This window comes from Oryzias latipes, chromosome 19 (assembly GCF_002234675.1).
Source record: "Oryzias latipes chromosome 19, ASM223467v1".
Lineage (NCBI taxonomy): Eukaryota > Metazoa > Chordata > Actinopteri > Beloniformes > Adrianichthyidae > Oryzias > Oryzias latipes.
This window is the reverse complement of record NC_019877.2, coordinates 8,894,553-8,919,221: the sequence shown is the minus strand read 5'-3', so window position 1 is coordinate 8,919,221 and position 24,669 is coordinate 8,894,553. Positions and strand designations below refer to the sequence as shown.

Here is a 24,669-nt window from a genome sequence, read left to right as displayed (position 1 = left end):
TACTTCCAAACACTTGCTTTATTTGACGCGATATGTTCAAATAGAAATAAAAAATATTCAGATACATTTAATATAGAACTAATGAGCAAAGTACACGTTTAAAACAATACAGAAACTGTTGATGTGGCATGTTCGTATGTACAAGGCGTGGTTTGAATACTGTACAGTGTGGATTCCATAGCTGCAGAAGTTACACGGATGTTTCCCACTCAGCTGAGGCACAAGATTTTAGAGACCAGGAAGTGGACCAAAGGCTGTCAGGCTGCAGTTTACAGTAAAACACTTTAAAGTCATCAACACAGTAGGACTTGCAAAGCTTATAAATGTTTAAAGTTCCACATTAAAACAATACAAGAAATGAGGCAAACTCAAATTGTCTAGGCATGCAAAGTCCTAAATAGTTTCAGTTTGGGAAAATGTAAAACTGGGCGTTTTTTTCTTGAGAGCCAAACGATATAAAAAATAAAAGTTAAACTGCCTGTAGTGATATTCACCTAATACAAGTCATGAAGTTTGCTTGCTCTGACAAATGTCTGCAAATCACCACACGATTAAACACAAAAATAACAGGTTTCCTCAAGTAGTCAAGTGGTTAAGTGCATTCTCAATCCCCCCCCCCCCCCCTCATTTCCCCCTTTCACACAGATATTTACTTTAAAACTCGCGTACAAATCAAGACTCACATTGCTTCCCACGTCAAATGAACCATAGTTATAATACAGCAGATGCGTCCAAACTGAACATTTCCAGCAGGTATTTACAACTTTTCCAACATCAAACTAAATAAAATAAAAAACTCATTAGATACAGACACTGTGGCGATAATAAAATACAGCAGATATTTAAGTCATTATCAAGAAATATATATATTATTCTTTCTGTGTATTGCTGTTTGTCGCATTCTAGAGGACCAATTTAAATGCTGTTATTTCTCCCTTTCACAGCTTAGTTCTCCGACTCAGCCAGATTTCATCTTTATATGATTATTAAAAAAAAAGATATCTATTCCATAAACTCAGTTTAACGTGACGTTTTTTGAAAGGTGTAGAAATAATAGATCTTCTTATACAGTTGCAATAAAAAAATATGTAGCAGATGCAGGCACAAACATGGACATCTGACCAAACACAAAAAGCCAGGCAAAAGGAAAGGAAAAGAAAAAAGTCAGGTTTAGTGAGATTCAAATCTTTCTGGAGTCTTTTGCCTCAAAAAGCTTTAATCTCTCCTGCACGGTTAGTCCTTCTTTCAGGCTCTGTAAGATAAAAAAAAAAGAAGGGGATTTATCAATAAGGTCCAACAATACGTGAAGACGTTTCCATGAAGTGTTTGTTGGTAAGCTCTGGTTAAGGGGAAAAAATAAGGCTAAGTGAAAATAAAAATTATTTTAATAAGCACACAGAGTTAGGCAGAGAAACACAGATGAGCTGCCTGGATTATGCTTGGAGACAGATCCACAGCAGTTGTAAAATGTTTGGTGTCAGACTTGTGATGCTCAGCTGGCTTGGCTGTGCATTCTGGGAAGCAAAGGAAAGGGAAATCATGCGAAGGGCGGCTGGGCGGGCGGGGACATGCTCAAATCTTCGTCATGCTATACCTACAGCGTATCTTGGGAGTGGGGGTTTGGGTAATACCCCAATATTGGGAGAGTCAGTTATCCAATGAGACCTGTTCCGTGACAGACTAACGAACAAAACACATAAAAGGACAGACTTTTGGCATAAACAATACAAAACACGTTGTAATGGTACAGCAGCTACAACAGACATTGAACAAGGTTTACAATTACAAGCCACCACAGCACCGGAAACAGTTTAACTTGAAGAAGATGCTCACCTTTGATCTTAGTCCTCTTATTGGCTTGGGTGTTGATCGCTCTTTTTTCAAAAAATCTGGATTACTTTTCGACTTCATGATGTCTAGAATCACAGATAACAAAAGTTCTTCAGTTTCTAATCATAACAAGACCTTGTGTACTCTTTAACCTCCCCACTGATGATAATGGAGTTTTCTGTGTTTTTAACATGGAAGACATATATAGAGAAAATTAAGCTTAAAATTAAATTTCTGAGTACCGGTATTTCTTTATTCAAGTCGTTTTGAATCAGGAGCAGATTGAGCAATGTTATTTCAAAAAACATCAATATTTGTGATGTAGAAAATAAGCTGGATGGGCCACAAGCTCCCTGTTCAAAGTTCTCAGCAACGGGGAGGGGAAGAGGAGCGGGGTTGCTCTGGGTCACCTGTCCCGGCCACAACTTACAGGCACATTTCTAATGAACTACAGTCGCTCTGCAGAAACCATTTCCTAGAAAATGACTCAGGTGTTTGACTTGGCCTAAAAACAGCATAATCATGATTTAAATGAAGGCTATTGAAAAGTTGACCACAGTGGGTCTTCAACACAGTGTTTGTGGTTTTTGAATTACTTTAACTCCTTTCAGATTCTGAAAGCTGCGAAAAACAGATTTGCGCTGATGTACCTCACTTAAAAAGGGATTTTCTCTGCTGTTAAAATATGCAGGAGTTACGTCAATCATGCAAACGGCTGCAGAGTTATGGTCATTCAAAGAACGCGTTGGTTCCCATTGTTGGTGACAAATCTTGTGTTTAAGGGCGATATGGGTTGCCATGGCGGCAAAACATCTGGCAGAGAGTATGCTGCCCTCACCGTATCCAGAAGGGACTGCTCCCTCCACAGCTCTCTCTCCTAAAGCTTCGGTAGCCATGAGCAGCTTCTCCTTTAACTTGCTGATATCACAGTCAGCCTTTGCCTTCACAATGCTCAGCTCTGTGTAGATGTCCTTATATTTGTCTGTGGCATATTTCTTGTCCTATAAAAAAAATGCACTTTTTATCTTTTGCCACATTATAACAAGACAGAGAAAAAGTCCCTCTTACCCTTAAAGCAGACTGCAGTTCATCCTTCAAAGAGTGGATTTCCTGTTTAAGATACTGAATCTCTGACTCTTTTATTCGTAGAAGTACCTACAAGTGACCAAAAAAAAGAAAGATTCATGCATTTGCATTGATTTGCGCATTTGAATCTGCGCATGTTTGAACAAACCTCCAGCTCATAAAGGTCTTTGCCCTGGGTGAGTGGGGACAGGGCTGTTTCTCCGCTAAAACAGGAGCGCATTCGAGTGATTTCTGCAGTCAGTCTGTTATTTAACTCCTGTGGGTAAAAGGTAAGATTGAACCTCAGCTCACAGACATGTATGAATATGAATAGTGAAAACAGGAATTGTGTAGGTTGATGCCTGTAGATTGTGACCTGGTTGTGAGCGTTTAGCTCCTGATTCTCTCTCTGACACTGCGTGAGGGCCTGCCTCTCCGCCTCCAGCGCCTGAGCCAGGTGAGCGTTCTCCAGACATTTCTGAGAGTACTGCTCTGACAACACCTCCAGCTCTCTCTGGTATGACTGAAGCTCCTCCCTAAACGTCAAGAAGGATAAAAAAGAAAAAAAAGAAAAAAGTTTTATTAAATCCATGAAAACAATTATCCAGCATTACTGTATTTTTCAGAGTATAAAGTGAGATTGGCCAGGGATGCAACCTATACTCAGGGGCGACATGTCATTTTTAAAATATAAATTTTGGGTCATGTACCGGTAATCATTATTTTCCCGCCTACAACTCGTGGCCCTTTGGCAAACAACCACAAGAGGGCACTGTAGGTGTGTGTGTGTCAGTATTTGCTTCAGACAGCTGCACAAAAGAAGCACCATCATCCAAAACAAACATGGAGAATCTCATCCTGAACTTTATATTTTTCCTAATTGCATCAAGACATTATTCTTTTTGTTTTTATCGTTTCCTCCCTCGAACTAACAGCAAGTCATCAAAATGAGTTAGAGAGAGACGGAAGTACCGCTGAAAGCGCCGTCAGATGCAGCTCCTGCAGTAGAAGGTAAAGATTGCCCTAAAAAAAAAACTGATCTCCTGAACCCAGACGTGGAGACGTGTTTATCGATGCTTGTGCAGAGCTCATTAAAATAAATAAACCTGATCTCTCAACATCATCCATGTAGCAATGAGGCTAAAAGCTTGAGGGTAACTCCTCGCACACGTGGCAGGAGCATCTGGGTTATGAACACATTTTTGACAAGCATTGAGCATCAAATTAGACAAGTCAGCATTTAACCAGACTTGCCGGATTAGTTCAGAAATGTCGCATTTTTCTCCCAAAAATATGATTTTAATTATTTATTTTGAAATGTTTTAGCTGCTGCAAATTATACTCTCGACCGACTTTATAGTCCAAAAAATACAGTACATGTCAAAACGGAGAGGATTAAAAAAAAAGAAAGAATCAAACTTACTCGTATTGTAGGCGGAGCTCATCGATGTCAGAGTTCAGTCCACTCAGTTGGGAGCGTTGGTTCTTCTCCAGCTCCTCCTTGTGAGCATTCTTCATGGCTTCAATGGCTGCATAGAAAATATTATGCAAGAGAACATTTAGTTCAGTTCAAGCCGTTATAAACGTGTTAAGAGGAAACAAAACTTTACCAGCAATGGTGGCGGCAGTCTCTTCAGCCAGCAAACGTTCCCGCTCCTCCATGAGCTTTGAAATCTCCCTCTGATGCTGCCTCTGGAGGTCTTCTACCACCTTCTGATGAGTTTCTTCCATGGCAGCAAAGCCACGCTCACAGGTAGCCTTGAGGGAAACGGGGTGAACAGTTGGTCTCCTTTGCAATAAGATTTCCAGATTTTCTTAATTACACCCATGTAAAAATAAATACGTATAAAAGTATCACTGGTATGCATGCAAAGAGAAGCTGTGAGTCTAAATAAGCTAATAAAGCCAAGAGTTATTAGTAGCAGGAAAAAGCAGAAAGAAAGCTTTTAGAATAGGCAATGTTTTAATGATAAACTAATTTATTTGGATATGGGAAATGGTATGATTTTTTATGTCCCAACAGGAAACGCTGTAGATTTATAGACCAAAACCTTTTGTTTTTTCACTAATTTATCAGAAAGTGTAGGGCTTCACGCACACCGTCCGGACGTGCAAAACTAAAAATTAATTGCAATTTTTTATCACTTTACTTTTTGGTTTATGGTTATCCTGTTGCTGTTCTTTCAAAGCCCCCATCTGATATGTGAAGAAATCACCCTTTGATTTGCATTTTCTTTAACATAAAAACAAGTGCAATAAAAAAAAAACAATTCTAATTTCCTCCAGGTGCTTTCTGATCCATGGAATTTTAAAGTTTATTCAAATGAACAAAAAGTAACAAAACAAGTTCTAAACAGAAAAAGATGTTAATAAAAAGTTGCACAATTAAGAGAGCTTTTATTGAGTCAGGAAGAAATGGGGACATCACTTTAACCAGTATAATCAAAGCTTACTTGGAATATAATTTGGATACCCCTTATAAAAATCTAAAACCATGCCATTTTCCATTTCCAAACTGGAAATCTGCTATTTTTGAGTGATTTCTCTAAGGCTCTCTAGCACACTGACTGTATCTGAAGATAAAGGAAAAAGCAGGAACCTTCAGACTTTCAAAGTCTCTCTGGTATTTCTCTCTCAGGCTGGCCACATCGCCTTCCAGGTGCTTGTTCTCCAGCTCGTCCCTCATGTTATTCATCTGAGTCTCCAGCTCCTGGATTCTGTCCTTCAGAACCACCATGGAGTCCACCTCTGAGACGTCTCGTTCTCCAGCAGCTGTGCCCTGCTCCTCCTCCTCCATTGGTGTTGCAGCCTCATCACATGGAGGCAGGAGTGAGACCTCAGGGGTTTTTTGGTCTAGTTGGTACTTTTTGGCACATTGGAGGGTCTCTTCATACTGGGAATGAAATTTTTCCATCTCTTCCTTGTGGGCTTGCTGAAGCTCGCTCATCCTCTGTTCAAACTGCTCTTCCAGCTTTCTGAGCTGACTCTCGTGACGCTCCTCCATGCTGTCCATGTCTACCAGCAGAACCTCCAGCTTTCGTTGACTCTCGGCTGCCGTGTCCATGAGGGCCAGTTCTGTCGTCACACGACCTTGTTCTATTTGGTTCATCTCCTCTCTGTGCCTCTGCTTCAGCTCCTCTGCCTCCTTCAGGAAATGGTCCTCCCTTCTGACCATTTGCTCCTGCCAATGAGCGAGTTGGTCAATCCGTTTGCCGATTTCACTTTTCAGGGTCTCGTTCTCCCTCTCCAGAGCAACCACAGTATCCATCAGGTTCTGACACTCTTCTTGTAAGCGCTTCTCATACTTTTCTTGGATTGCCGTTATATTGCGAGCATGCTGCTGCACGAGTGCGTCCATGTTTTGACTGGTCTGCTTACACAAACTCAAGTCTTCTTCATGCATGGCCTGCAACCGACATGCTAAATAAGCCACTTGAGCCTGGATGAGGGCTTCTCGAATACAAAATGAGCTGCTTGTCAAACCGTGCGAAGTCTGGCGACCTAAAACGCTGTGGATCATTTTAGACAATCCGGGATGGCTTCCGGTGTTTTCGATTTCCACAGCGTACCTCTGAAGGAGCGCTGCTTGTCGTTGAAGTTCGCTTACGAGGCTGTCGTATGCTTTTTCGAACGACTGAAGAGACTCAACGGCACAAGAAGACAGTACACCAGCTAGCTGCCTGTCCACAACTTCCTCGGCCAAATCTCGGGCCTCTTCCATTTCAATTTGCTCCATGTAGGGGGCAAGTTCAGGGGGGTGAATGTCTGCCAATTTCTGCTCACCAAACCCAAAGGTATTTTTGACTTCCTTTATTACATTTGACAGATCAGGCCTTTTAGAAGCTTCAATAATAGCTTTCAGAGCCTCATCCCTTTGATGAAGGTTACTGTGGACTTCACTTAACTCTCTTTTGAGCATTTGGAATTTTTCTTCATAACAAAGTTTAAGGTTTTGAATGGAGTAAGCTAGTTCTGCCTTGATACAGGTGTTTAACACCACTGAGGTGTTCACGTCTAAATCAGCAGATAAACTGCTTTCTTTGGCTTGAAGGTGTGTTTCAGCATTCTCCAGCTCCTTCCAGAACCTGCTCTCCAGCATCAGCTTCCTAGACAACACACTGGCATAAACTAAAGCTAGGGAATCCTTGTCAGTTCTTTTAGCATAATCAATGTCTTCCCAAATCTCGACAAGAGCTTTCAGCAGGTCGGATTTGGACGTTTGAATCAGCTGGGCCATTTTCTTTAAAACGGTTGCCTCAAAAGTCAAAGTTTTGGTAAAGATCTGGAGTTCGTCAGCATCGGAACTCTCAGCAGTAAAATTCTGATTTTCACTCTTTGACTGTTCCTCCTTCTGTTTTTCCTCTTTTTGGCCTTGTCGAATGTGCAGCGACGCATTAAACAAATCATTTTCTATTTCTGACAACAAGTGCAGACGTGAATCATTGGTACAATGGGAGCCACTCAGAATACTGCTTACTTTCTCTCGGCTGTTCTCAACACAAACCAGGGCCTTGGTGAAATGCGTTACAGAAGTAATCTCACTAAAGTCTACCTCAGGGGCCTCAGTTTTGGAAATTTCTTCTACTTGAGAGGATTCTTGAACGTCCAGATTCTTCGTGAGATTTCTCAGCTTCTCCTCCGTGATGAGCAGTTTGGTTTCCAGGGCATGTATGATGGAGATGAACTTTTCCGGGTCACTAGACTGTGAGAGGGCAATAACGCAGGAAACGTTTTCCTCAGCTGGTGGGCAGTCAGGATATTCCTCCTGGTTGTCTTTATGTTTTCCAGAGAGGCTGCTGCTAAGGCTGGCATCCATTTCCTCAAAGTTGATGTATTTTTGGCACTGAATACTTGAAAACCGAATCCTTGGTCTCTTGGCTTGGGACTCCATTTCATTGGCTTTTGATGAATCTTCCAAGGTAAGCTCTGTGTTTGATAATGAGTGTTGGGATTTTTCCCTTTCCATGCGTAGATCTGCATAGTCCAACTGAAGATCTCTGAGGTGAAGTTCTAGCTCTGCAATGCGATCTTCTGCGACTACAAGCTTGGCCTGCAGATCTTTTTCAGCGTTGCAGGGCTCAGCCTTGTGCAAAATACTTTCACTCATTTGACAAAGAAGTTCCTCTTTAACTTGTAACTTCTGTTCAGTTTCCTCCAGGCTGCTACCGAGGGCACTCATTTTCACCAGTGCTTCTTTGAGGTCTTCCTCCTTGCGTTCCATCAGTCGTTCATACATCTCCTTCGTTTGCTGGATCTCTTCCTCTTTTTCTCTAAGAATGTGGCTAATTTTCTGAAATTCTCGAGTGGCTTTCTCATACGAGTGCTCAAGGTTACAATAATCAGCTTCTTCAGTTTCCAGACGGTTGCGAAGTTTGTTCACCTCGCGGTCTGCTTCTGTGATCTGGTTGAGGAGCTCCTGACACCGACAGGTGAGATGTCCTCTTTCTTCTTCAAGCCTTCTCACGCTTTCCCGCAGTGACTCAACCATGTCTGTTTTTTGGGCCAGATCCTCTTGCAACTTTAACATTTCCTCTTCAAACTCCCTATTAACCGAGGCTCGCCTCCCTCTCAGCAAGGCCTCCACCTGTTGCTCCGCCTCCAACAGTCTGTCCTCTGCATCCTTGTGTGCACGCTCAGCATCAGCTAACCTTCTGCACAAACTCTGTCTTTCCCTCTCATGACTTTCTTGCATGCTTTGCTGCTCCTTCTTGAGGCGCTCCTCCTTCAGGATTTGGCCCTCTTCGGTAGCAACTAACCGAGCAGTAACCTCTTGCAGTCTCTCCTGCAACCTCTGCACCTCTCTCATGTGGTCTCGTTGCAGGGCCTGCTGACGCTCTAGCTGCCTGAGAGCTTGACTTCTCTCCAAAAGGCTGGCTTCTACATCCCGGAGTCTATCTTCACTGTCCTTTAGTTGAGCTCTTAAGGTGGCTTCATTGCAATAATACTCCTCTTCTTGCTCTTTGGAGCGCTGCTGCTCCGACTTCAGCTCATTTCGCATTCGGACTACAGCCTGCTCCCCAACTAAGATTTCCGCCATGGCAGAAGTGAGTTTTGCCTGGAGAGCTTGAATGTCTGCCTCGTGGCGGTTTACGGCATCCTGAGCTTCGGTGTAGCTTCTCTTCAAGGTCCGTATTTGCTGCTGAGCAAGGTCCTGCTTGAGCTTTTGGGACTCCAGTTCACTCTGCAGGTCTTCATTGAGCTTGTGCAAGTGCTGCCATGGCACTCTACGAGGCGAGGAGGAGGAGGGAGGCGAAGCACTCTTGAAAAAGATTGATGAGAGAGTTTCATTAATGAGAATCACTTTGCTTTTCCTACTTAACGGAGGATCACATCTCAGAGATTTGTCCCGGAAATCTGGTTTAGACCTTCTCTTTGTTTTACCACGAGGCTTTACTGTGCTTTTCAGGAGGACACTAGGAAAAACGGAATTTCACCCGATTGTAAATGAAAACAAATGAAATAATAAAGCTTTCTCAAATTGTTGATTAAAAAAACAATAACTTAATTGCAATTAAAAAAAAACAAACATTGTTTTTTGGTTGTTCTTGACTTCTTTTTAAGTACCTAGCAGGTAGGGTTTACATTTCTGAAAAAAACAAAGCAGGCAGAGATCAAGCTGCTAGAGGACACACAAACAGAAAGAAAAAGCACAGCGCAAGGTTCAGCCATCTTACCTGAAACAAATCAAGTCAGGGTTTGTTCCCAGGAGATGTGAAACTCCGTCAACACAAGTTAGTGAAAACTCATGCTCAGATCACCACAGACATGCATCTCAGCTTGAGAAATGAGCACCCACGCCATATTAGTAGGAGCTTCTTTAAAAACGATTGTAGCCACACAAAAATCCTACTTTGATTTAACCGTTTTTTTGTCAATTTCAAACCTTAATTCTAATTTGTGAGTTTATATGACACTGATATTTGTAGTTATACATATTCTGTTGAAGATTCCTCCATGTGTATAGCAAAGGGTTTGTGTGTGGTACCTGCAGCACATAACCCTCTCTGGCACTATGTTCTCTCCCTAAAGCATCTTCCAGCTGCTCTTTTAGCAAGTTGTTCTGCTCTTGCAGCTGCTCCAGCTCCTTTTGCTTCTGTCCCAACTGGAAAAAACAAACAAAGCAACAGTCTCTGTTTAACAAATACATCAAAACTACCTTACATTTAATAAACATTAACATTAAACCAAACATCAAAACCAGGGATTGCTCAACGTTCAGTTTAAAACCAAACTGAAAATAAATTGTTGCATCCCTAATTAAAAACAATGAAAACAGGATGTTCAATATATATAAATCAACAAGTGGCTGTTCCAACATGTGACACATGATTCTAAAACTACAAAACTTCATAAATATATGTAATTCATATATTTGGAGACCTATTAAGGGCCCATACTATGCAAAATCAAGTTTTGAGCTTTTAAGTGTATTATAATGTTCATTCTTCATGCATGTGCACATCCATCTTTGCAAAGGTTGGAGGTTGTTTGTTTTTGTAGGTGAAATGCAGACACGCTGCCGAGGGCGGCTCTAGGTTGACATCATGAAATGGGCGGCACCCCCATGGAGCGAAAGGCGACGCCTCAGAGATTAAGGCATTTTACTTGCGGGTAGGAAAATGCACCACAAAAATAACTCTTATTTCATAAAAAATGTGTTCTTTAGTGTGCCAAAGGCAATATATGATCATATATATGGATAAAGTTTACTGTAAAAGCCTTAAGACGTTCTTTTGGAAAAGTTCTTTTGAAACTATTATGTATTAATGAAACTAATTTTAAATTTGTGTGGAGTTGGTATTCTTGAAACCCATGTTGCACCACAAAGAACATTTATTTGACTAGAAAACAAAATAGAAAAGGAGTCATTTCTATCAAGTCAAAGCCTCTTTAGCTCTTAATGGATGTCAAATAGTAAGGCAGCTCAAAACCTCATGAATATTCAGTGATGTTGCGTTAAGGTACCTCCTTGTCCAGCAGCGCTGCGAGTTCATGAGCAGGGAGCCGCTCAGAGTTTCTGGACGTCGAGGTTATGGGAACTTGCTTGGCTTCTCTTAAGGGTGTCGTTTCCACCTGATGCCATCGCTGTTCGATCTCTTCTTGCACGTTTGACGTTTCACTGCTCCTTTTGTCTTTGTGATTTTGAACGTTTGGGTGATCGAGCTCCATCTTCCCTTGTTCCTGACCATCAGCAGATGATGGCTGTCCTTTCACTGTTGAAACTGGAGCAGTTCCTCCACTTCTAATGTTTTCCATTTCCGGTGTTCTTGAAGGTGGATGAACTGAAACGGAGGAGGTTTGCATGGATGAGGAGGAGACCGGAGAGGATGCCAGTGAGGAAGCAGAGGAAGAGGGGGAGCAGAAGGAGGAGGCGGTGGAGCAGGAAGAGCTGAAGTCCACCGTGTCCGCTCGTTCTTTTGGGGGCTTTTCCGTCTGGTCCACCTTGAACTCGGACCAGTCAAAGGTTTTTGAGCGGCCCTCTCGTCGGCGCTCACGCACTCTGCTCTTGCGTGGCTCCGAGACGGGAGCGGCGATACTGCGGACTTGCTCCTGTCTGGGCCCGTCGGACATGGACACCTCCAGAGGAGGGATAGGTTCAGGTGTGTTCTGAGGGCACGGCTCCAAAGTCACATCACCTTTTATCTTCTCATCAGGCAAGGATCTGAATATAAACCAAAAAAAAAAAGATTTTTAAAATCTAGCAAAATGTATGTTACTGTGTGATGTGATTGTATAACAATTAAGTCACATAAAACAAACAAAACTAGAACTTTATAAGTAATAAAGCATCTGGTAATTGCGCATTCAGAGTTTCTGCAGGACCAAACTTGGATTTAGAATATATAGATAATAGATTATATAAATAAATGTAATTTAGCCGATTCATGATTTTAAAAAATGAACTGAAGGGGTGGAAATGTATCTGTTCATTAAAGCCTTTAAATAACTGAGAAAGTCACTTGTGTGGAGAAAATTTAGATAAAAAATGACTGAACTCTATGAATTTCATCAATCTCTTGTTTTTTAACAAACTAAGCTGCCCTTGCACACAGAAAGTCTACTGGAAGCTCCAGCTCCAGTTCTTTAAATGGCCAATAAAAATCCACTTATCACTATTTTAATTTTTAGCCCAAAAAATGAATGAGTTGCTTTGAGAAAAACGGAGCAATTAGACATCACTATGTTAGACTAGCTTTGAAGTGGATTATTTTCAGTGACCAAGCAATGCCAGAGCTGTGATGAAACAATGACATTTTAAAAAACTGGCAGTCTGAAAATGTAGTCATATAAATAAAACTTAAATCTAGTATGAGATATTGAAAGAAAAAACGAAATTATTCTGTTTAATATGAATATTTAAGACCAAAACCTCAGCAGGCGTTTTGAAGAAATACATTTCTCAGTCTTTATGCCCTGCAGATACCCTGATTAAAGAGCATACAGCAATAAAGATTAATGGAATAAATCCACATCACAGCATTGATACCAGGACATTTACTAAGGCAGAGACTGAGACTGAAAGCAGCTTTGGTGGCCTGACTGCAGATGTTAAGCTTCTATGCTAAAGCGATTTGTACATAAAAAACAGTAAATGCTTCTCATGCAAACCCCATAACAGCAGCCTTATCCAGTGCAAGCTAACAAAAAGTGTTTTGGTCAGAGTACATTTGGCATTTACACAGCATCTCGTGTGATGCAATCTGTTGTTTTGGCTGGAAAAAACACAGGAATTCTTTAGACATCTTGATGAGAACTTTCCAGACCTTTTCACCTTAATGGCATCACACTGTCACTATTTCCAAAGCCTACTGCGGGAACATTACATTACACTGACGATTAGCATTGGTCTGCAGTGTTGGGCAGATTATCGTAGTATGCTGATGCGTGCCTCTACGGTGGCAAAACTGACAGGGAGACATTACTCAACCACATGACATATGGCGGTGCGACAAACACGCCGGGGCTGACATTGCTGAGCAATGACATCACTGTTTAGGAGCGAAACTCAACACACAAGCACTCCAACCTTGGCTTCAGAACGGATAGTTTCAGAGAGATGTTTTTCCTGGAAGCAAGTTGAAAATACCAGTTGAGGTGGAAGAGAGGAAGGATTGAGGGTGAGGAGGAGACAGGAATTTCAATAAAGTGAGAAAAGCATCTGGTGTATCTGTTAGTGTTAAGCCTGGCTTAGCATTACCGGGTGACATCAGGGGCAATAGTGGGTCGCACATTCTTCATAATGGCCTGAATCCAGTTGCGACGGATGCCAGAGGTCATGGCTGACAGGGTGCACGCTCCCTCTTTGCACTGAAAACAAACAGGTATTATTATTTTTTTATGACGAGCAAGTTGACTGATGGGTTTGGAAGATAAGTCACAGCCTTTCTATATATTATTTACAACAATGAAAAATAATTCAGACCGACAGGACGAGCCTTTTAAATACACGTGTTAGCATTTTTTGTAATTTAAAAAACTATTTAAACATGTAGTTGTAGGGTTAGATAAGCTAATTCTTCTCTAAGAGTTCTGGTACATCGCCTGCCGGTCCTGGGGGAGGATCCCTCCTTCATGTGGACATTCCTGAGGTTTCTTCTTTTTATTTATTTTTTTGTTTTTCCTTCTAAAAAGGGGGTCTAAGGGCAGGGAAGACCAGTTTAGTTTAGCCTGTGTAGTTTAATTTAGCCATTATCTAATGAATCGTATGACTTCATGTTCTTTATGATTTCACGTTTAATATTCAAACACCAGTATGAAGCCCATTGAGATGAATATTGTTGTAATATTGGGCTATATAAATAAAATTGAATTGAATTACATTTTTCTTATATATTCATCAACAACAACAAAAACTGGTTAGACATTTAAACAGTTATGTACAAATTACTCAAATTAATGCCTAAATGGTTGCAAAAAGCATTACGGAAATAAAAATCATTTAATTTTAGTACTAAAATTTAGAACAGTAAAGATATTGAAGCCTTTTTCAAAGAACAATTATGTAAGCAGTAATCAGCTTATTATTTAGTAAAGACATCCATGCATGTTCATTCACTATTAGAGTTTGTACAAATGATTATATGCAGTGTCTTAATGCTAAATATAAATAAATAAATAAACAAATTAAACACAGTGACCTCTAGTGGACAAAATGTGATTTCAATGCATTTTGTTTGCAAAATGTAAGGACCAGGAGATTTTTTTTTAAATAGGCGTCTTAAAAAATATTTCTCTGCACAGCAGCAAACGTTAATGAGAACGGCTTGTTTTAGCTGCAGCCTAACGATGGTGCAGAGACAAGATATAAATACCATTTAGTTTTGACACCAAACCCGTGTTGTTCTCATCCAAACAGACAACGATCCTCCTGACTAATCTATTTCTGATGTCCTGCAGAAGTTTTAGGCAGAAGTTTTTTCTTCAGGATCAACATCCATTAAAAGAGACCACCTTCAAAACAAAGTGCTTTCAAACCGGCAAATAGCATTTTCTGGCTTTCAAATACACTTTGCGATCATGTAAATGTTCGATCAGATAAGCACCCATTTACGATAGATTGACAGTTGCTGTTTTATGTCACATTTTGTAAAAAAAAACAACATAAAATTACAAAATAGCGGTTGCTGTGTTGGCATGTTTTCTTTTAACCATCTGCAGATGCTTGTTCTATAGTGAGATTATTCACATATGGAAAATATTTTAACCTATATTGGTTTTTCCTACGGTTCATTTCAAGTTTATCCCTTTGTCAAACAATACAATACTCAAAGAATTCACAAAAGACCTACAAACTATATTTTAGGCTGTACAGGCTTCAACTAAACGGAAGAGTATAGCATGGATTTGCAAAACTTTAACTTTTTCTAAGGCTCAAAATTCTTTAAATGTAGCTCTAAATAGTCAAATTTGACCCAACAGGTGCCCAAAAAAAGATGAATTCAAATTAAATTAAAGCTAATTTATCATCCGTATTTTTTAAAATGTTCAAAAGTCAAAACTATCTCAAGAAATGCTGCTTTTTTGGAAGCACCAAAGCTAAATCCTGCATTTAGAGCTTTTGAATGTAAGCAGTTAAACATGTTGATCAGGACAAAAGCTGCGCAGTTTTCGGGAGACAAAAACGGCTGGCAACAACTGCAACAGATTTAGCCTGCAATGAAGTCACACGGGGAGATGACAAGTGGAGCGACATCCTTTATGTCAGGGCAAAGAATGGCTTTAGAGAGGGAAATTACTAAACTTGATACCTACAGCTGAACAACAAAAGGTCTATTGCGCATAAACCGTCAAAAGCCAGTAGAACTAAAAAGTGCAAGTACTTCTTTAACTACAGTCAACAAAACAACAGATTACTTGGGGAGCAAATGCTCACAAGGATTTGGAAGCCGTAATTCCTCTGAACTGGAAACTCTTTGACATCGTAACATGTAGAAAGGTCAATTTCGCCATCCATTTCCAAGGCCTGTAAAAATAAATAGATGAACAAGAAAAGTAATTAAAAGAATTTTGCAATAGGCAAAGCAAGACCACCAACATCTGTAATAATAAAACCTAAAGAAAAGTTCAACTTACCTCTTCAGCTATAGAGTCCTTGAAATACTTCAAGCTCTGGTCTGTGAGGACAAACCAGTGTTTTTTCCACTAATAAGTGAAAATTTATGTTATTATTAGATTCAATTGGTTAACCAACACATTAGAAATGAATTTTCTTTTTATTAAATACAAAAAAACATACCATTCCATCTTCATAAAGCTTTGTCATCCATCCTTTTTTGAAGTTGAGCAAATCTGGCTGGAATGAAAATAGATCAAAATGATGTAATATAATCAGAATCAATAGTTTAACAAATACTTTATAATTAAAAAATACTTCATAATTAGGGACAGGTGCAGAAATATAGGACCAAAAACATCTTTACTGTTTTGCAGTAGTGTAACTGTAAGAGTTCCCATTATGCAAGCATTTCCGCTTCATGCAAGCAGAGCATGATTGACATCTAGTTAAACACTTAATGTACATGCATTGTTTACATTTTGCTAATGATGCAAGCTAAAAAAGCAGAAGGAGCAACATATGGTTCCAGCCAGACTGACTGGCGGGAGCCGGACTTTCCCAGTGAAACACAAACTGCTGCACATCTAAACCAAGCTTAAGTTTGTTTATAGGCACTAAAGTCAACCAGTTTCCCAAATCTTGGCTTCTGCTCACTGAACAATACCTTGTTTTTGCTTAGCTTGATCCGGTGCGGGGTCACCGCCTGGCAGAGAGTCATTTTGATGGCAAACTGCCGTCAATTCATACGTTTCTTTCCGTTTATCCCCGGGACACACACACACAACCGCCCCTGCTTCTGTGCTGGCTATTTATAATCGTCAGCGGCAGTGGTGTGTAAGCGTATGCCTGTGTGTCTGAGTGGGTGGGGATTTTGGCAGCTGCAGCTTAGGCCGAGAAACCAGCAGCCACACGCTGACAGGAGTTACCCCCAGCAGCCCTACCGGGACAGACCGCAGATCAGACTGTCAGGAGTCAGACGTCAGGAAAACCTCCACGCTGCTTCGGTCAGCATCAATGCCACAATCAAGTGAAGGTGGCTTTTAATTATATAGCTGTAAATGTGGCTGCACAGTAAATGTACAGTACTTGATCAGAATACAGTAGAACCAATTCGTTTTGAGGAAGCTTTTCTAAGGAAAGCCAATCTATGTCCTGTGGAAATCAAAAACATTCCACTTAAAATATTAAACATCCACAGAAAAGGTCAAACTATTATCCACTGGTGCTAGATAAGCAAAAAAAAACATGTTTAAACAGCAAATCTTCTTACATGGAACATTTCCTGTATTAAGCTTTAGCCTCAACGGTTGGAGTTGAGTCATAGGTGCAGAGTTGTCAGGAGAGAACAGAAAACAGCAGAGAACAGATTTTCATTGGTTACCTCTAGAAACAAAAATGGCGCCCTTCCTGTGTGAAATCAATCTCGCTAATTAAATGGCTAAATCTAATTGTTGATATAAGTATTGCGGTAAGTTTTTCTTTTTTTATTCATTGCTTATAAACATGGAAGTTCCTAGCTACATTCACACTGAATGCCATTCTCATGGAAGGGGACTACAGTTTCACTGTGCAGACGCGTTCAGAGGTCCTCCATTGCGTTTTGAGCGTCAGGCTACAACTCTGCTGTCATCGACCATTTCTGGATTTGATTTTGATTTGATTTGATTTGAAATGGTTTATTTCAAGCAATTAAGTAGAAATAATACACAAAAGCAATACAATCATCAGTCATACATTCATACAGTAACTAATCAAACTTAGGATAATTAGACCTATTAATAAATATTGCTTGAAAGGGAGTGGAAGGAAGCGAACTTATATAATCCCACCCCGTTATACCATAACCAATTGTTACATGATTTATCAATATCCGGTTCCTAGTTTTTATCAGACGGAATTAAGAATCATAAGGTATCCATAAAGCACATGACAAAGATGAATTATTTAATTATTATGTAAAAAATAAGTATTCCTGGGTTTTCTTCGGGGGCATGGTCAGCTCTTTTTTTTTTTTTGGAGAAAATCAACTTTTTAAGTAATTTGAAGATAGTTGTATTCGCAGAGAGGCACACCACGCGTCCTGCTGTGTAACCCGGAACCGGAAAAATAATTAATGGATGTTTCCACAGTTCACATATCTGAACTTTGGCAACGGATTTGTGTTGCTTCAACCAATCAGGGACTCAGCTTTGGCCTGTGTGGTGTTGATAACGTGATCAGCAGATGAAGTCCAAAACCAACATGGAGGAGAATTTGATTGTTCTCCTCTTGAACTTTGATTTTTTTTTGTATTGAGACAATAAAACGCCTACTAATTTTATTCTTATTTTTTCCTCCTTAGAATAATGCAGGTCAGCAAGTCCTTAAACTGTGTCAAAGAGAGACTAAAGTACCCCTGAAGGATCCGTCATTCAGACGTAGCTGCTGCAGTAGATGGTAAACCTCACAGTACAGGGAGAGTCTCTGAATAATCCCATGAACCCAGACATGAAGACACGATTACCGATGCTTTTGTAGAGCTCGTCAAAATAGATATGATCTCTCAACACCATCCTCGTCTTCCATGCATTGTAAATGAGATACACAGATATACAGTTCATGCTTCCATGTAGCAACGAGGTTAAAAACTTTATGATCAGATTTTGGAAATGCGTCGAGCAGTGAACTTAACATGTCACAAGAGAGGTGGCGGATGCAAATTTGAGGCGCGAATCGCCTTTGGTGTGTATGCAGCATAAGAAACAAGAGCATCCCTATTTTTTACAAGTCTGTTGTAAGATTGAAAAAAAAAACAATCACAAAAATGTAAATAAAATCTGAACTTGAGCGCAAACAAAAAAGATTTTTGTTAAGAATAGTGGGATGTGTTGTTTGATCAAACACAGCAGAGCATCTGCCTAAATACTTACAGTCATTGATGACTCTGTGATTCTGCGGTCTAAAGATTTAGCTCTTCTTAGGTTGGCAAAACTGTAGCTTGAAACCTCCGGGGCTAAACAGTCCTTCCCTGTATCCAGTGACATGTCCTTAAATAGTAACAAAAAAAACGATTTGTTTTCATTGGATTCATCTGACTCCACCTTGTTTCGCTTGTCCAGAGCAGCAAACCTGTTTGGTGTCCAGATAGCGCCTCTCGCTGCGGCCTTGTCTCTGGATTTGTGTGGTTTTAGCGGATGGGTCATTTGAGCCGCTCGTGTCCATTTGCTCAGCATGCTGACCATCCTCAAACTGCCCGATGACTTGAGATCGTCTGGAAGAAACAAAATTCAAATTCCTTCATTTACGCAGCTTGATCTACTACAAGTGTGTCAAAAATATTTAAGACACTTTGATACAGAACAACTTTTTCATCTGGTTTTAAAATCCAACAGTACTAAACAAAATCTGATGTTTTAAGGAATTTTGAATTCAAAGATAAAAGAACACCAGATAACATTATCCTAGAGTCGGTAAGAATATAAAGCATTAAGAAGAATTAATGTAAGAATCCCTAAACCTAAATTATAAACTTATGTTAAAAGACAAATAGCTTTGAAGGAAAAAGAAAATGACTAAAATGATGATTAAAATACATTTCATCAATGGGAGAAAAGTCTGTATTACCTTTAGACACTGCATATCTGACAGTGTTTTTAAAAGTGATTAAACAGTCTGGACAGAGAAGCAGTTTTAGTTTTTAACACTTGTAAAATAAAAGGGGAATTAAGCGTTCATGTATTTGCTCCAAGTCGGTGCAGAGATGAAATGAGAGAAAGCAGGAGTCAGCGGTGACCAGCGGGGAACAGCATTGGGACAGGGATGGGAGGGTTGGTAGACTATTAGGTCTGAGAAGCTCTGTTCAGAAGCCCTGGAAAAGATTAAAACAAAACAAACTAGCAATGTAGCAAGAGAAAAAGGCAGAGACAGAAGAAACTAAACATGCATTGATTCCCCTGAATCATTAATGACAACCACTGGTGAGAGAAAGTCTGCAGCCGCAGTTTAGTACACTTTAAAAAAAACAAGACTAAAAAACCACAAGGTGGTGCTAACAATGAACAGTCAAGTAATGATATTTAATTTTCTAGGCCTTATTAGGGCTAACAGCCAGTGGCTCATTAATGATACCCATTAAACTTGCAATTAAATGTTTCATTATGCTTTAGCTATGAAGGGAGTTCAGCAGTGATTCTTTCGTATAGAAGCAACTGAGTCTGACAGTTTTCTCACCTGCGCTCCTCCCCAAACAATCGAGCCACCTCCTCCCTCCCAGGGCTTCTTGTTCGGGCTCTCAGCTCTTGACGCTTTCTATCGGAACGGAAAGCCTCCTTATAGCTCAGTCGGCGAGCGCGTGGCACATCCGACAGCACTGCATAATCCCTGCCCGCGCGGCCAACCCTGCCTCCTCCTCTAACACTAACATTATTGGGGAACTCCTCGGTGCCATTGCTCCCCTCCCAGGTGAGCGTAGCTTTGCTGGTGTCAGAGTCCAGCGAGCTCTGGGAGGAGCTGATGGTGGAGTAGCTCAGGGAGTGAAGTGCACCTGGAGAAGGAAGGTCCTGGGGGGATTGATGAGAGGAAGTTTGAGTTTCTGATTCGGGGCTGTACCTGGAACTGGAGGCTCCTAAAGAGGAGGACGATGCTGAAGAGGACAGGGGCAGATGTTGAGGCGCCTGGTATTGATGTAAAGTATGAGGAGAAGGCTCTGATTTTGTCTTTTCCAAGGAAAAGTAACCACTCTCTACTCGTACTTTCCGTCCAGTGCTTGCAGTTCCACCATCTTAAAAAAAATAAAAAAAATTAGAATCCTGATATTAAAGCCCAATTAAATCACTACATATATCAGTGTATCCACTATTACTGTTGTTAAACAGGACATCCACCTCAATTACCATATTTTTATAAAAGAAATTGATTTTTTTGTATGCATAGTTTGGCCTGGGGTGCAACTTAAAGTGAATTTTAAAAACTAAATAGGCTCATTTGTTCGTTATTTTCTCACTAGTGACCATTAGAGGGCACTGCAGTTGTATGTTCAGCATTTGCTGCCAATAGCAATGCAGAAGAAGCACAGCTCAGTCTGATCAGTGGGTAGAGTCCAAAACAAACATGGAGGCTGATTTTTCTCTTTCTGAAATTGGATATTTTTCTTATTTGCACTGAGACAATACTAAAAAGGTCCTCTAAAATATTTTTTTTTCCCTTTCTTCGACTATTTTGCGACAGCCAATCGCCAAACTGGGTCACAAAGAGACTGAAGTACCACTGAAAGCGTCCGTCATTCAGACATAGCTCCTGCGGTAGATAGTGGACCTCACCGTCAAAAAAAAAAAAAGATCTTAGGATCTCATCAACCCAGATAGAGACGTGTTTACAAAGGCTTTTGTAGAGCTCTTCAAAATAAAGAAACCTGATGTCTAAACTCCATCCGTGTCTTCCATGCATTGTAAATACAGACAAACCTTCCATGTAGCAAGGAGGCTAAAAACTTAACAGTAGCTCCTACCACACACGTCGGGACCAGCAACATTTTTGGACAAGCATTCAGCAGCAAATTGTCAAAAGAAATACTGGGAATTTGAATTTGATGTACAAATGTAAACAAGTGACTTATTATTATTATTTTTTTTTTCATTTTACCATGCTTTTTCTTGACTGCTGCCACTTTTAGTAAAAAAAAAAAATATACACTACCGTAAAAGGACTAAACATAAATGAAGCCTTTATTATCATTCATTCATTCATCTTCTAAGCCGTTTTGTCCCTTTCGGGGTCACGGAGCAGCTGGAGCCCATCCAGGCCACGTGTAGGGGAAGGCAGAGGACATCCCGGACAGGTCGCCAGTCTGTCGCAGGGCTACAATCACACACCCATGCACACCTATTTAGAGTTACCAATTAACCTATGGAGCATGTTTTTGGACAGTGGGAGGAAGCTGGAGTCCCCGGAGAAAACCAATGCATGCACGGGGAGAACATGCTAACTCCACACAGAAAGGTCCCCCATTGGTGTTCTGTTTGAACTGGGCAACCTTCTTGCTGTGAGGAAAGGGCGCTAACCACTGCGCGGCCTTTATTAACATTCAATTATTGTATTTGTTTCAGACTAAAGATGTATGCATATATGGGACATTCAATAACTTTTATCTCCTCTTGCTCACCATCTTGAATGGAAACATTGGAGTCTGGTGGTCTCTGGGTCATCTGGCTGAGACAGGAGGCACTGCGGCTGCAGGGGATGGTGGTCCTGCTCCAGTGGCTCTCCTCCTGCCACAGGATAGCACGGCTCGTTGGGACACGCTCGGCACCGGCAATACTGCTAGGCAGGCATGGGATGCTGCCTCCACTGCTGCTGCTGGTCACTGTTACCTTGGCGGGCCCGGGCTCCTGGGTAACGGATGGGGTGGGATTTGGTAGGAAAAGATAAACTGGTAAGAACAGAAGACGGAAATGTGAAGAAGATGTCTAAAAACAGAGAAAGTAAAGGAAAACCCTTCACAATTACCATTTTGAAAAAAGATTGACTTGGAAAAAAAATATTACTGCATAACTATAACTATATTTTTGAAAATTTTTAATGAGCTTGAAAGTATTTTGATATTTAGATTTATATTTTTTTTAATCAATTTTGGGGGATTTGGTAAAAAAACCAAACAGGTAAATATGTGATTGACAAAGCGAAGAAGCTTTGATCACTGGGAAAACCGCAAATTAGGAGAAAACAAGAGGAAGAAGCGTGGAAAGGAATGTCGACAGCTCGACAGAGAACAAAGGCTTCATTCATGGTAAACACACCTGTACTGCTAAGGAATACAGAGAACAGAGGAAAACAGACAGACTGCAGAGAGGGGGGGGGGGGGGGGGTAAACCAAATGTAAATAAAAAGTTTGAAATTGTTCAGAGCCCTGGTGTCAAGAAATCCCTCTTTGCCATACACAGGAGCACAAAACTGTTGCAATTCAAACAGAAATCAACAACAATAACTCCAATGCGAAGCAAAACTTGATGTCCAACCGTTACCCAGAAAACTCCAACCACCAAAATCATGCTGCTGTGCTGAGAATCACCCATCAGAATCAGAGCAGTAAGCAAACAAAGGATGTGCTTGTGATTCACCCTTCTCTTGGATCATTGGGATTGGGATTTGTAAGGAATGGGATTTGGAAGCCTGGGATTTTCAAAGGGGAAAAAGGGATGAAAAGTTTGGCCAAGCTGAACTCACAGGGTGTCCATTCATGTCCTCAGTGGAAATACACTGGCTTGAAGTAACTCCATCCTGCCAATCACAAAAAGCCTTCCAGGTTAGTGTTTGTGGAATGCTACCAGCTTATAACCAGTACAGGAAGAAAAATATGTCAGTGGTTTCATGAGAGGCTTCTCATGTTTTGCCCAATTACTAGATATGGAATTCTGTTTTACAGTTAAATTAGTTTGCATTTGGTGAAGAAGTGCTTGGATAAAAGGAAACCATCCTGATGGCAAACACACAACTGTGCCTGGGAGAGTTTTCAGAAGTATGCCACCGTAAGAATAGAGTTCTAAAGCAGAAACGTAATGCTGACAGCAATTTGTGAAGAAAGGAAATCTTAAGACAATAGTGCACACTCAAACATTTTCTACCCATAACATTTTTTTTAAAAAGCCTTAGAAATCATAAGAAAAAGAGAGGAAACAATATTAGCATCATTATCCTCCTTAAGCTTTATTAAACTTAATTATAGAAAATAGCTTTAAAGACCCACTTCAATGAATACCAATCTTTTTTAAGTCTTTTTAACATGTTCTTGTGGCATTTTTCTGATTATGGAGGACATATAAAGAAAATGTACCCAAAATTTGCATTTCTGAGTCCTTGAATTTATTCACACCGCCATAAATCAGGAGCAGGAAAAAAAAATGCAGTTTAAAAAAAGAGGTCATTTGTGACAGAGAAAATACGCCAAGCTCCCTGCTTCAAGCTCTCAGCAATGAGGAGTGGAAGGGGGACAGGGTTGCTTTGCACCCTGCGCCCACAACTAAGGTTATAATAATTAAAAAGACTATTAGGAGCGCTTTTAAAATAGATAATGAGAGTGGGTCTTATAGTATAGCAGTTTTTTTTGTGGTTTCACAGTGTAAGAGATACTCAAACACACACAACCAGTTTGTATAAGATGTTAACTTTTATAATGCATAATGGTATGCATGGGAAAAATCTCAAGAAAAATCACCCGAAAAATAAAAGTCACTGTCTTTCTGTAGTGTTTTATATTTTAACACTCAAAACAAAGTGTTTTTTACAGTAGAGCTCTGGTTATGTAATACCACAAGTGCAGAACAGTCAGACAGTCCTTCAGCTTTCAGTCTTTATGCAGTCAGATGCACGAGCTGAGTTCATGGCAACATTATTGTGAGTGATTTTCAGATCTGTTAACAAAATCCAAAAGACAGGAAAAGAAACAAAGAGAATTCAAGAGAAACTTGATAACGTCAAAAATGAGAGCACCGTGTTTTTCTCAAATCTCCACAGAACAAAACTCAGATGGACAAAAGGAAAGACATAAATGGCGGGGGTCATCGGGACACAGTCGTGGTCAGCACTGTTCTCCTGCAAATGAGCCTGTTTGTGAAAGCCCAACACATTTTCAGACTTATTTAGGGAAGCGTCATTAGAGGAACCAGACAATGAACTTCAGATCATTTAGTGTGGCCTCAAAAGCTGAAAAGGGGGAGAAAAAAAACTGTACACATCAGTGGGTGGGCTGTATTATGTTGCTATATCATGTTACTATTTTTACCAGTCCAATCCTATCTTTGGGAGCAGAATGTTCTATTGCTCTGTTTTTTTAACCTTCCTGTCAGGTGATGCTGAACTGAAGTACTGGCTGAAAATCTGCATCATATTCCTACTGAGCGTGTGAACTAGGTTCCACTGTGAGCTTAAATGAACAATCATCTGACAGACTTTCATGCAGTAATGTGTACTGTATTTAAGCTGATCTACTAAATGCATGTTGGGTTTAAATGTATATTTCTTGTTTTATGTTTGTTTAAAAAAAGTCTGCAAAAAAATCCTGCATGATGCAAATAGTACCTGCTGGGTGTGGGTATCGACTTTACGTTTTTTCTTCTGGTTCTGCTTGTTGGTCCTGGGATAAACAGTCAAAGCCTCCTGCCACCTATGAATACAAAACAATCACAGTATCATTTAGAACTCATTATATCCGGTCTCTTCACACATGATGAATTCATACGTCACTG

The 24,669-nt window shown here is 40.4% G+C and overlaps 1 protein-coding gene across 7 annotated transcripts in view; it reads right to left on the bottom strand.

Annotated features, from left to right (window-relative positions):
• mprip (myosin phosphatase Rho interacting protein) overlaps window positions 1-24,669 on the bottom strand; it is a 45,869-nt gene continuing 21,200 nt past the window's right edge. Inside the window, exons 5-27 of one of the 7 annotated variants that reach the window (XM_011488128.3) lie at window positions 24,503-24,587; window positions 22,652-22,705; window positions 21,591-21,816; window positions 19,661-20,210; window positions 18,560-18,701; window positions 18,361-18,477; window positions 15,632-15,688; window positions 15,469-15,537; window positions 15,269-15,358; window positions 13,094-13,203; window positions 12,923-12,961; window positions 10,861-11,557; window positions 9,881-9,997; window positions 5,495-9,154; window positions 4,506-4,653; window positions 4,319-4,424; window positions 3,272-3,431; window positions 3,065-3,172; window positions 2,899-2,985; window positions 2,669-2,831; window positions 1,834-1,916; window positions 1,599-1,680; window positions 1-1,252 (exon numbers count right to left, since the gene is read on the bottom strand). In XM_011488128.3, coding sequence (XP_011486430.1) covers window positions 1,648-1,680; window positions 1,834-1,916; window positions 2,669-2,831; window positions 2,899-2,985; window positions 3,065-3,172; window positions 3,272-3,431; window positions 4,319-4,424; window positions 4,506-4,653; window positions 5,495-9,154; window positions 9,881-9,997; window positions 10,861-11,557; window positions 12,923-12,961; window positions 13,094-13,203; window positions 15,269-15,358; window positions 15,469-15,537; window positions 15,632-15,688; window positions 18,361-18,477; window positions 18,560-18,701; window positions 19,661-20,210; window positions 21,591-21,816; window positions 22,652-22,705; window positions 24,503-24,587 — 6,901 coding nt within the window. In that variant the 3' untranslated portion in view covers window positions 1-1,252; window positions 1,599-1,647. The remainder of the gene's footprint in view (window positions 1,253-1,598; window positions 1,681-1,833; window positions 1,917-2,668; window positions 2,832-2,898; window positions 2,986-3,064; window positions 3,173-3,271; window positions 3,432-4,318; window positions 4,425-4,505; window positions 4,654-5,494; window positions 9,155-9,880; window positions 9,998-10,860; window positions 11,558-12,922; window positions 12,962-13,093; window positions 13,204-15,268; window positions 15,359-15,468; window positions 15,538-15,631; window positions 15,689-18,360; window positions 18,478-18,559; window positions 18,702-19,660; window positions 20,211-21,590; window positions 21,817-22,651; window positions 22,706-24,502; window positions 24,588-24,669) is intronic. The other 6 variants (XM_020712043.2, XM_011488127.3, XM_011488132.3 and 3 more) reach the window with 6 other exon arrangements.